The sequence below is a fragment of the Phaseolus vulgaris genome, chromosome 11 (genome assembly GCF_000499845.2).
Source record: "Phaseolus vulgaris cultivar G19833 chromosome 11, P. vulgaris v2.0, whole genome shotgun sequence".
In the NCBI taxonomy this organism is placed as follows: domain Eukaryota; kingdom Viridiplantae; phylum Streptophyta; class Magnoliopsida; order Fabales; family Fabaceae; genus Phaseolus; species Phaseolus vulgaris.
This window is the reverse complement of record NC_023749.2, coordinates 4320159-4332920: the sequence shown is the minus strand read 5'-3', so window position 1 is coordinate 4332920 and position 12762 is coordinate 4320159. Positions and strand designations below refer to the sequence as shown.

The window sequence follows — 12762 nt, the reverse complement described above, 5'->3', positions numbered from 1 at the left end:
AATAATAAAACAATTGTTCACTGTCTTCTCTTTATTCAAGTTAACTTTATTGGTCACCCCAGATTTTTTCTTTAATTTTTAATAAATAAAGAAATGTATTATTTGTACTTTTTCCCCAATTATTTTCGCCTGTAGATTATATTTACCTGTATTTCCTGAAAAAAAAATGCACTTTGTGGAAAAAAACTATTATTGTTTTACAGCCCTTTTCTTTACAGATAGCAAATATTCTATTAGGCTGCCAGAAATATATATTTTCTGACGTAATCTTGGGAAATTTTGAGATTCATATACTTGGTTACATTCCCAAAATAGTTTTTTTATATTTTCAATACAAATATTTCAGAAAACTGTCTAATATTTTATATTTGATTTTAAATTAATTTACTCTTGAATAAGTGAACTGATATGGTTTGAAAACTGTTTGTGATAGCATGTAATATATAAATAAATAATGTTACATTAGATCAAATCAACATAATTATAATGAAAAATTTTACAAATATTAAAGAATTATCATTAGTGGGTTATCGATCAACTTACCTCCAATCCGACTTAAATCTTTTTAACTAATAAATTAAATGAATCGGTTCACTTATTAGGTTATGATATATATATATATATATATATATATATATATATTATTTATTTTCAATAATTATATTAATTAACATGTATTATGTTTATTTGAAATTAGAATATCTTGAGTTTGTTTTAAATTTGATTGGAACATTTTAGGAGATAGTCCCATGAATAATAGGATGTAAAATGTGAAAAAATATATAATATACTTGAAAGTAAATAAAATTAAATTAAATTAAATAAATAATTTGTAAATAAAGAGTCAAAAAGTTTTAATCAATTAAAAGTTAAAAATACAAATGTAAATACTCTAAAATAAAAATAATCCAAGTCTTTATTTTTAGTATTTTATATTTATCAGTTACCTTAATAAATAATTTTTAAAGAAAGTAATTTGGGATAATTGAAAAGGACTCTTTTAAAAATAGTCATTAAACAAAATCAAATAAGCAGGCATATTTAAGATTCTTATTCCTCTTTCCTTTCTCATATTTAGGTATCTTCTCTCATATTAAATATTTTAATTTAACTAAAGTTTGATATTAAAATGTTATTTTTCTAAATACGTATTTAATATCTAATACTACTATAGAAATTAAATTACATATCCAAATTAAAAAATAGAAATGTAGGAAGATTGAATTAATTTATCCAAAACAAATATTTAAAAAATATAGAAAGCTTAAATCAAAGCAATTTAAACTTGCAACATTTTCAAATTCCTTAAAATTTTACAATTTCTCATTCAAACACAATTTAAGGTAGTTATCCTAAAACATGTCAACCTTAGCAACTTAAGTTACTTTCATTAACTTTTCAACAAAGTAGAATTACAAGTTTGGAGCCACATTAGTTTGTTTGAATTCACTGTTATGATAATTGCACTCCTCCTTTGAAGCAAGGAAACTAAAATTGCAGTAAGAAAAATACATTGAAATTGATGACAAAGCTTCGTGCGATACAAGCTAATAGTTCAACTCGTCAACATTGATTCGGAAAGCAAAATCTTCATTTTCTAATTCTTCATGAAGTAGATTAATAGATGGTGCTTCAAACCCCTTTGTAGGTGGCATATCATCATATGATGATCTCTGTCCCTGAAAAATGTTTCATCAAAACATTTAAAACAAAAACGCAGTCATAATCATCATTTATTAAGGTCTCTTATGAACAATTCTACACTAAATCATATATAACAAACCAGAACTACATTCAAGAAACAACTCATTGTTCGTTTGAATTAGCCTCATGGTGAGAAATGATTATTTCTTCACGGAGAGGACAAAACAACAAATAGTCACTTCTGGGTTTTCAAGGTATCACCATGATTTTGTGAGGTGGAATTTATTCTTGTTATCTGAACACACTATCAGATTTCACCTAGATCTCCATCAAAGGAGGAGATCCAACCTTGAATTCCCCATCCATGTATAGCACACTATTTAAAAACCCTCCCTCACCCGAGAAAAGATACACTCAGTACTCCTGATGAAATCTATACTTTCTCATGAGAATAGAATAATTATCTATATCATTGCAAAAGGTAGCAGTTTTTAATTGTAAAAAAAGTAGGAGTATGTTAGATTTTTCAAAGGAATATGCAACATCACATGGTCCAGTATTTAAAAATTCAACAACCTTGTCCTTGAAAGATATGCATGACATTAAATTGGTTCTTTGATGTGTCATTTTAGCCATCAAATTGGTTATTGGAGTACAAAAATACAGATGAGAAGAGCCAAATTGACAACGTGAAGTCAAGTTTAAATTTAAAGGACCAGAATGAGTATTCACTATAAAAGGTAGTAAATGGAATTGGGGATTTTGGTAGAAAACTCACATGTTCAAGTCTTGGTAGCAATACCTTAAAATAATAAGGAACAAACATTTGTTTTTATCAGAATAAAAACAAGTAAGATTACACGGACCAACCTTCTTAAGAATGTAGACAAAATAGTGGAACGTTTCACCAAAAGTAGTCCACTCAACAGACCAGGTGAAATCTGGAGCGTTAAATATAGGGCGCCTGAAATGTGGCTGCCAAGAAATTTTAAATATATTAGAGAATCAATCACAGCAACAAATGAAAAGAGCCACACCAAACAGTTCTTTTTTTAAACCTGGCCAAAAGTTACTGAAATAAAAGTGCCACCAGCTTTCAAAACCCTGTGAACTCCTTTCAAAGTGGCCATGACCTTGGATATAGTTTCAGGCTTTGGATTCCATGGGTCACCACTGTCCACGAACAATACATCCTTCAAAACCAAAATCACATGTATCCCATAAACTTCAATTCAAACAATCATCATTCGGAAACCACAATCATTAGTTGAAGACATCAAGCCAAAATCCCATCATAAACGAAAGAAAAATCATTCAATTTACCATAGTTCCTTTCTCAATAACCAAATCAAAACACTCATCCCCAAAAGGTAGCTCTAGCATATCAGCTTGCAGCACTTTTATGTCTAATCACAGAAATAAAAACACGTAAAATCATGACAACAAAAACATGTAAACCACATAACAAGCAGAAACACAGAATCACGTGAAAAAGCTAATGTTGATAGTCAAACGCACACCCATATTCATATGTTTCATGTCTAGCAATTAACCAAGCTCCTTAGACAAGCTTTTCTAGTGAAAAAGTAAAATTAGTTTCATGTATAACTTCAAATTGCCTTATGAATGAACAAGTTAAAATCAGTTTTATTTTAAGAAACGACTTATTTTATTTTTTTTCTCCAACGAAGTTTATCCTAACAGGACCTTAGTTCGAATGCAGAAGCTGACCTTTGAATCCCCGGGAGAGTAATCTCTTTTGCATGTTTTCAACCGCAACATGTGAAAGATCAATGCAAGTTATGTTATTTGTGCCATCCTTATGCAATTGTTCACACATTTGTGAGTTTCCACATCCAAGCTCCAGGACCTGCAAATACATTCGCGTTAGCCACATTCCATCACAAATCGTAACCTAATGCGTGAACGAAGCATACAGCGGAATGGGGCGTGAGATGGGGTTGAATCAAGTGGCGAAAATGGGAATAATCCTTGAACCACTCATATTGTTCCTCCTTCGTAAACCTCTCATCCCTGACACCAACAAAAAGAACATCAAAATAACTTTTTGAGAAATTATCCAAAATTGTTGAGAAGCTTTGATAAATGAATGGTGTTTACCAGTAGGAGGGATTAAGGTAGGCCAACGCAGTTGAAGGTGTTGGCGTATCTTCCATTGTTCCTCTTCAAACTTCAATCCAAAACCCTAACACCAAACCCCTTTATTCCTTGGGAACAGATTAAGAAAGAAGTCACAGTAAATTGAATTTTATGAGTAACCGTTGACACTTAACGGTGAAAAAGAAAAACAGTTAAGATTAAATCAAAAACACATGATGGTTGCAACGGATATAATTGATTTACGGTTAAAAATACATCTTTTTGTCGGAATCCGTTATGATTTTAACGGCTATGTTCAATTCTATGTCTACATACTCTTTACACTTTTTTCAATTTTAAATTATTAAAATATTTTAAATTTATTAAATATTTAGTTCAGTGGTGTGCATTCAAGTTTGAAATATATACATTTATTTATGAATTGGTGATTTATTATTTGACCCTTAAGTAAAAGAAAACACCTTGTTTCTGAATTATTTTTACATTACTCAAAAGTTTAGTTACTGAATTCTTTTTGCATTGATTCTGTCACCAAATCAGTTAGTTTCAACTCACTTGTTTAAAATCTGATAAATATAAGGTTCCATGAACCTTTTTTTTATATTCTTATAATTTATAATCTTACAGTTCCTCCAATCAGCTTAATTGGATAATTTGAACAATTTGACCAACATAACTGAGTTTGCCAATTTTATTTCATTTTATTCTTAATTTGTTAGATATACAATTTTACATTAAATTTTCTTCCCATTGACATGAATAACAGAAGGAGCTTTTTCACTAAACAGTTTTTTTTAATGAAAACGTACATATGATTAAAAACGATGTAACTTTTCAACAAATCAGAGTGGCGCAGCGGAAGCGTGGTGGGCCCATAACCCACAGGTCCCAGGATCGAAACCTGGCTCTGATAAAGAGTAGCTTCCTAATTTTTTTACTCCTTTTTAAGCTGTTTTTTTTTTCTTGTACATAATACAGAATTTTAAAAAAATAACAATTAATAAGAAAACTCATAATATTTTTAAACTTTATATTTTCTAAAACTTGAAAAAAATTTATTCAAATAGATAAAAAAAAGTCTATATGTTAAATATATATATATATATATAACAAGATTTAGTTTATAAGTTTTCTATTTAGTATTCATGGATAACATTAACAATAAAATATTAATAATTATGTGAGTTGTCATATAAATCAGGTGACTATTTTTATAATCACTTAATAGAATAAGAAAAAGCAAATGTACAATTAATTTTAAATTAATCATTTTATTTTAGCATATATTAAAATTAATTTAGAAAATTATTATACATGTATTTATAATAAAAGAATCAAATAGTTTTATGTTACCAATATTTTTTAAAATTAAAATATTAATTTCATGTTGTACGATAAAAACACATCATTATTTTAAGTGAATATGAACATTTATAACTAAGGATTGCAATGAATTTGTATAAAGATAATTATTATTCATTGTGTGTATAGGAACTAACTTTTGGGATGGTCATATATTCACTTTATCTTTACGACTAAACTATGTATAAGTATTTTTTATTTTATTATTCATAATAGATATATTTAAATAAAAGAGATTATATGTATTTTTTATACATGTAATAAGATTTATTAGAACTAAATTTATAAATTAAATATATAAATGAGAAAGAATATTTTAATAATTATAGTGTCATTATTAATGTTACATTTGAACAAATACAAATATATGATTATATCATATTCCAATAATCATCTTTTTCCTTTGCATAAAATAGTCAATTTCAATATAAATAAATAAATATTTTTGTTTCCATTTTTCTCTCTGTGTTTCCTCCTCTGGATCTTCTTTACTATGGATTAATGACTTATACACTTTCATATTCAAGAAGTTTGAGAACAAAATAAAAATATGTAAATAAATTTTAATAAAATATTTTTCTCTTTTCTGTTTTAAAGACTTAAAAAATTATATTTGAAGACAAAAAAAAGTGGTGAATGGTTAATGTTTATAAAATAATTATTTTAGTGCTTTTGATAAGAAAAAAATAAATATTTGAGTCTTTAAAAAAAGAAAAAAAAGAAAAAGGATTTAGGAGAAAAATAGTGAATAAATAAGCAACCACATGTCTAAAACGCAAAAAAAAAAAAAAAAATGTGTTAGATTTACCGTTGTAGTTTGTTATGAAAAAGAAATTGAGAAACTTACTAATTTAAAAATGAATGTAAGAGAGTGAGTGAGGACCAAACTTCACCACGACAACAGAAAATCAATGCAAAAATTCATATTTAAAAATTAATATGAGTTTATTTTGTTTCATAATTTATTTTATATAATTAAATATTTTTATTTTTTATAATTATTATTTAATACTTTCATTTGATATTTATCCAACTTGCTATCAAATAAATAATTAATTAATTTAAAATTTCATAATTTTGAACTTAGAAAACCATGATTAGCAAAATATATAAAATGTGTAAGAAAAAGAAGTTTATTGACTTAATTGAAAACTCCAATAAAACTACATTGCCACTATTTTATAAAAAAAAATTAAGGGATTTGAATTTTTTCTATGATATAATAACTAAATTGAATAAATTATATAAATGTGGAATAGAAAATAATTTAATGTCACATGTATATTTTTTTTACGTTACCTATGCACAGTGCTAACATTATTTGTGTCAAGGGATAAGCTGATATTGAATTGAAATTTAAGAAATGTAATTATAATTTTTAATAAAAAATAGATTAAATTGAATAATTCATATAAATACAGAACTAAAAATCTAATACAAATATTTTAAAAATCTAAAATCTATGTATTGTTTATGAGGATGTAGATACATAATAAGGAATTGTAACTGAGAACCAAATAATCTGGTGTTTTGAAATATAGTAATTTTATTTACAATAATTACAATAGCACAATTAAAATTTATTAAGAATAATTTTATCTGGCATTTGATAAAAATATTAAGAGTTACAAATTGTTGTTTTTATAAATCCTAAACCCTAAAATTTGTTACTAAATACATTTTAGTGAACTGAAAAATATTAGAATAAAAGATTGATTGGGAGTGATAAGTTTATTTTGTTTTTTAAATCCATTATGTGGTAATTATAATAACTTTTTAGGCAATTTTTTTTATTAAAAAGAAATTATTACAAATGTAAAGCTTATAAAATATATTTATATTTTATATTTCAAAAAGGCTTCTGCTTCGAATTTATTTGCATTCTCTTAGCCACCAACATCTTGCCAGCTAAAATAATTTTTTTCTTTCATCTTCTGTTTAATGAGGATCCGAATTTGACATTGATTTTGTTGAAGTGACAAATAATGTAAACAAATTTATTATTTGAACCTCAAAGAAAATCAATTATTATATACTCACTTTTCAAAATAAAATTAAATATAATATTTTAAAGCTCAATATAGCATATTTTCTCATAAACTTTTTGAAAAAATTTAATCAAAATATAATATAACGAGTTAATTTTCCACGAATTAATAATGTAATTAAAAATTATTTTATGATTTTGAAAGTAATTAGTATACATGTTAATTCACAATTGAACGAAAAATATTTTAAAAAAAAATTATTGTCAGTGGAATTAAAACTAAAACTAAACAGTTTAGGAATTATTATTGATAATTAATCTGTATCTCATGAATTTCACACAATTTAAAAAAAATATAAAATATATTTAAAAATAATAATAAAACGTGTATAATTAATTTAAATTAAAAGTGTAAGTTGTTTAGATTTACGAGAAAGGTGGTACATTTTAAAAATAAATAAATAAATGGAGTAAGTAATTGAGTTTAGAGAAGAAGGAAAAAAAGTAAAAATTAAATGTTAAAGTAAAATAAATATTAAATTAGAATATTTTATTAATATTTTAAAAAATAATTCAATCATTTTCTAAAAAGATATGAAGTATGTAAAATTATATATAAGCCATGTGAAAAAAAAGGGACATTTTTACTGTTAAGATTGATTTTTTTTTCTAGGTTTTTCTCTAGGTACTAAATAACTAAAAGCATATATTATTTTCCCCTTTGATAAATAAGACAATCCTTTCCAAATCCAAATTACAACACCATGGAAAGCGATTAATTACCCGTGAATAAAATTGAACATGAAAATAATAAAACTAAATTTTAAAAAATTGAACATGAAAAGTGATACCTTTTCCTTGTTTAAATTGCAACATAGGGAAAGTAAATTACAAAAAGGAGCAATAGTGTTTGTTGAGTTTTGGCAGAAAGGTCATACAGAAAAAAAAAAATGACACTGCTGAAAATTTCAATTCGCAGAAATGATCCTGATCCTCCATGAGTTGTTGCTGCATTAGACTCTTTCAACAGTTCTATCAAAATTATGTGTCCATTAACTTCCACAGCATAAACAAAGCATAAACCTTACTATGATGTAATAATTTGCATTTCTAACCTTGTCTGATTGAATAGGAAAGCAATTCCTAGGAATTTCTGAAGGAAGGTGATGGTGATGCAGGAGGCTTCAAGTCCTCATACCTGAATGTTCATTTCTATGAATGTTAACACTACCTCCAAGAAACATAAGACAAAATATAACTATTCTAAAATGTTAACACTATGAATGTTAACACTCGCCCCATATATCATTTTTCTAAAATGTAATTATTCAGCATGAGGAATGAAGAGTCATTGGAAAAGAAACAAGAAAATTGAAGGCAAGTTGGAAGAAGCTCACATCGTATAAGGTGACAGTGGTCTTGACTTGGGTTCGGGGAGATGTTCTTCCTTTGGTTCATCTGCAGTTGAAAGTTGGGGTGTTCCATTACTTGATATTGTGTCTATCTGTGGCACACCAGCTGCAGCAGATGTGGAAACTGATACAACTGGTGCATTAGGAGATGGTGAAGTGGGAGGCTTTAAGTCAGGATATCTGCAGGCATAACATGGCCTCAGGCAACAAACATAACAAGAAAATCACACAGAGGGCAGTGACAGAATTGACATAAGCTGAAAACCAAAATATATAAGGTTAGGTGCTAATGTGTATTAACAAGAATGAAAAATTAGAAGCAGCTTACGCTACATAAGGAGAAAGAGGCTTCTCCACTTTGGATGAAGATGTTGCTTGAGTGATGCCATCTACTCCTGACACACTACTTGGAGTATCTGAAGCACTTGGTTTTGGCACTGTCTCACTGATCTTTGCTTGTTTCCCACCACCAGGCTTAGATGGAGAAGGAGATGATGGTGGCTTCAAATCATCATAACTGATAAAACATACATCGAATTAGTTTATGCATCTACAGTCCACAATGAAAAGTTGGTTGTGTCCTAATCCTTATTACCTAATCAGAAAGTGCAAATTATTTCACTATTTTAATGTTGTTTAGGCAATCTTTGCAACTTGGCTTACGCGGTATAGGGAGAAAGTGGCTGTTTTGCCACTGGTTTAGGTTGTGAAGTTTCTTGCTCAGTGGTAACACTTGGTTCCGCAGTCACAACATTAGCAGGAGGATCTGGAATACTGGCCGCTGGAATGTCTGGTTTCTGAACCATCCCAATAAACAATTAACTAACATCACTGGTTAGCAATACCAAGGTAGAATGGCTAATAAAGAATAGCACCCTCAGTGGGAAGTTGAACTGATAAGCAGGATGAATTCCACTATTATGCTTCAAGATTCAACCATCCGTTTAGAATGTACAAGACTATATAAGGAAGGAAGTACCTTGGGTGAAGAAATGTAAGGGCGTTGAGAAGGTATCTTTGCAAGAAGTTCCTCCATGGGAGTCAGCGGTGCAGTAGTCTCTGCAATTGCCTCCACTATTTTACAATATGATAGATCAGGATTCTTGGCCGTGACTGCCAAGAGTTCAGCAATCTGCATTGAATCAGAACAAGTTAATTTTGTACTTGCTAGAACTTATTTACCAATTTAATCAACAGCACATACTAATATTCATAAGAGGCAACAACAACTGCCAACATATTTAATTACTTTCCATACATACAAGGAACATGGGGCAGTAAATATTATATATATTGTTCTGTATGTGCAGACAAGACAAACAAGCATGGATTAATTAAAAGTGGTGGTATTGGCCTCAGTAGATAGATATTCATAATCAGATATACTCTATGGTAAGACAGCAGATAGCAAAGTTAGCAATCATATTTAAACTTATACATATACATTACCTACTAGATTCAGGGTGGGGATTATGGGAAGGAGGAGAATGATAATCCAGATCCATTGGTTAAGGAATCAAAAGTACAAAGGTTTTGTGCGCAATTGTAATGTTGGATTCTAATGCACTCTCATTCAGGACACTCATTAGCATGATCTTCAATTTCCAGTCAATGCATTGTAAGCTTTTATGAAATTATATTGGCAATGATCCTACCAAGAAAATATATAATCACGAACTAGAAGAGTGCCAAAAGGAAAGTAGGATAAGAATAACATTTACTAGTACTATTTTTTGTATCAATTTTCAGGCAAAAAACTGGGAGCTGCTTGTAGTCACATTCCATCACACACAAAAGCATTTTTCTTAAATTGCAATGCTTAAAAAAAGGAAATTCACTTACTTTTATTTATTATTTATCAGTACTTGGGTACTGTAAAGTTAGAAAATCAGAGTTAACATGTGCCATATGCCTACCATAATTTATAGCTACACACAAGAAAACATAACATTTCACATGATAACTACCTGAAGGTTTGACACCAGACCGCCAAATAAAGTGTCTTCTGTTGACAGGGTTATATTATGAGTTTCCTTGAAAGCATCAGTAGGTCTCTCCATACCTCCAGGTCTCACTATCTGAAGATTGACAAAATAATTAGTCAAATAGAACCCTGAACTTGGGTGAAATTACTACAAGAGATTCATAATGACTCACTGTGTATGGAAGTCCACTGGCCACCAGTGCTTCTTCTGCCTTCCTTTTCCAAATTAGTACTCCCCAAAACAAACTTCAGAAGCAGAATTAGGCAATCAGTTGAACTGCGTTCTGATCTCAATATGTGAACAATAATAACTACTGCTTGACTACAAACTACAAACATGGAAATTGTTGAACACAGCAAGTACATGACAAAGCTTTCACACTCACTTGAGGATAGCTGCAGGGAAGCCAATTTTGTTCGTTCCCAGTGAAGTAACCAGTATGAAGTGATTTACTTTGGCAACAGTTGCTGCAATACATAGAACACACTTTACATTTGTGTTTTCAACTTTCAGTACAATATGAATTAATTACTGCTCAAGACAAAAATACATAAAAAATAACAAATAATAAGCATTGACTGATCAGGCCAGGCTGATTTCAATATCTGTGTTTGTTTGTGTTTCGATCAAGATTAAGATTGAGGCTTAAAAAAATTGGAGTAGCAAATAATGTCAAGACAAATAAAGACCAAAACATACAGAATGCACATGGCATTTAAACATAAGACAGTGAAAGTTCTTTGTTACCAGCATCAATTAGATTTTTGGTGGCCTGATAATCTATCCGAAAGGGTCCAGTGATGTCAAAAACTTCCTTCTCACTGGCACCAATGGTACATATCACTGTTGACGCATTGCCTAATGCCAATCCAATTGTATCTGGTTTCTCCAAATCACATTCCACAATTTCAAGCTTCTCTACAGCTGGGCTAAAACCCAAAAACAATGTTATTCAATACACCAGCATTTTGTTGTTGGAACCAAGACATATTGATTTCAAAACTTTCTTGCCTTACCTTGTCCCTCTCCAGTTGCACTTGTACCATCAAGCTTCAATTGTTGAACACTCTGCACATATTTGTATCTTTAATGCATATCTTTTTTACACAAGATATTAGTCACATAACATTTTTCAAATAACTAATTCTTACACCACCTCAATTAATGCACCCGCCCTCTGAGCACTCCGCACTCCAGCTCTGACTCTAAATCCAAGCTTTATCAGCTCCCTGAATGAGAGAAACTATCATTACTTAGCATTTTGAAAGGAAAATGCAGAGTAACAACTAATAAACGTACCTCACTGTCCGTGAACCAACTTTACCAGTAGCACCCGCAACAAATACTAAGTTATCATCCTTGGAATCTGTTTTCTCAGATATCCCCTCAGCAGTACCCACACTAGATTTTGTTGAACCTTGTATACAAGGTGCATGTTTAGATTCACAAAAAAAGCAAGTTTTTTTTATTTTTTACTTTAGATTAATGTATACATATGTTATCTCAGGTTGATGAATTGATTCTCAGTCTAAAATTGAATGGATTGAAACAAGTTTAAGTAACTTTTGCACATCAAAAAATTTATATTCCAAATTAACATATTTTGTGAGAGAGAAGGAACAACATTTATTACCTGAAGCTTGAGCTTTGGTGCAACGAATTCTGTGTTTTGTTGACCTTGTGGTACAAGGGTACCTTGTGAAATGGGAAAGGCTAACATGGGCACAAGGTTTCTCAGTGGCCCCTCTATGGGACAAGGAGGAGGGGATGGTGGTTAGAGTGAGCGACTGTAGGGAGAAAGCCTCCATAGGCACAGGTAGAAGGTTGTGGAGGATTATGATGAGAAGGAGAATTGTGAAGTTTAGTTTTGATGATGTTATCCATTGCTATCTTCTCTCAATGGCACCAATGCCATCCTCTACTCTCTGTGGATATGATGCACCTGCCCCACATGTGTGACTCCTTAAGATATTGATTACATAGATTCCACATAACATGCAATTTATGTGGTTTAAAAAAATCTAATGCCTGAAGTTATTATATCTATAATGTTACAAAAAAGTTGTCATATATTCAGAACTAATGTTACAAAGTTAGCCCAATTTATTCAGAAAGAATAATGTTGATAAAAAATGAACAAGAAAAGTGATACTTTTTCCTTATATTATTTAAATTGCAACACAGGAAAATAAATTACAAAAAGACACAAGAGTGCTGTTGAAAAAAGTGAATGGTTGAAAATTTGAATTCG

The 12762-nt window shown here is 29.7% G+C and overlaps 2 protein-coding genes and 1 non-coding gene across 3 annotated transcripts; 1 reads left to right on the top strand and 2 right to left on the bottom strand.

Annotated features, from left to right (window-relative positions):
- Positions 1–1368: 1368 nt before the first annotated feature.
- LOC137833090 (uncharacterized) lies at positions 1369–3930 on the bottom strand. Its single transcript, XM_068641466.1, has 7 exons — positions 3766–3930; positions 3582–3678; positions 3376–3514; positions 2968–3050; positions 2703–2837; positions 2515–2619; positions 1369–1679 (listed from the first exon to the last, which is right to left on the bottom strand). The coding sequence occupies exons 1-7, from the start codon at positions 3819–3821 to the stop codon at positions 1548–1550; spliced, it is 747 nt and encodes a 248-aa protein (XP_068497567.1). The 5' UTR covers positions 3822–3930; the 3' UTR covers positions 1369–1547.
- Positions 3931–4606: 676 nt separating this feature from the next.
- TRNAM-CAU (transfer RNA methionine (anticodon CAU)) lies at positions 4607–4678 on the top strand. The gene has a single exon. It is a non-coding gene; the product is annotated as a tRNA-Met (tRNA).
- Positions 4679–7945: 3267 nt separating this feature from the next.
- LOC137833080 (protein TIC 62, chloroplastic) lies at positions 7946–12499 on the bottom strand. Its single transcript, XM_068641459.1, has 14 exons — positions 12145–12499; positions 11811–11928; positions 11668–11740; positions 11528–11579; positions 11259–11435; positions 10897–10978; positions 10684–10756; positions 10494–10604; positions 9506–9658; positions 9190–9323; positions 8855–9043; positions 8512–8706; positions 8230–8312; positions 7946–8146 (listed from the first exon to the last, which is right to left on the bottom strand). Exons 1-13 carry the CDS (start codon positions 12317–12319, stop codon positions 8258–8260), a joined length of 1587 nt encoding a protein of 528 aa, XP_068497560.1. The 5' UTR covers positions 12320–12499; the 3' UTR covers positions 7946–8146; positions 8230–8257.
- Positions 12500–12762: the final 263 nt, after the last annotated feature.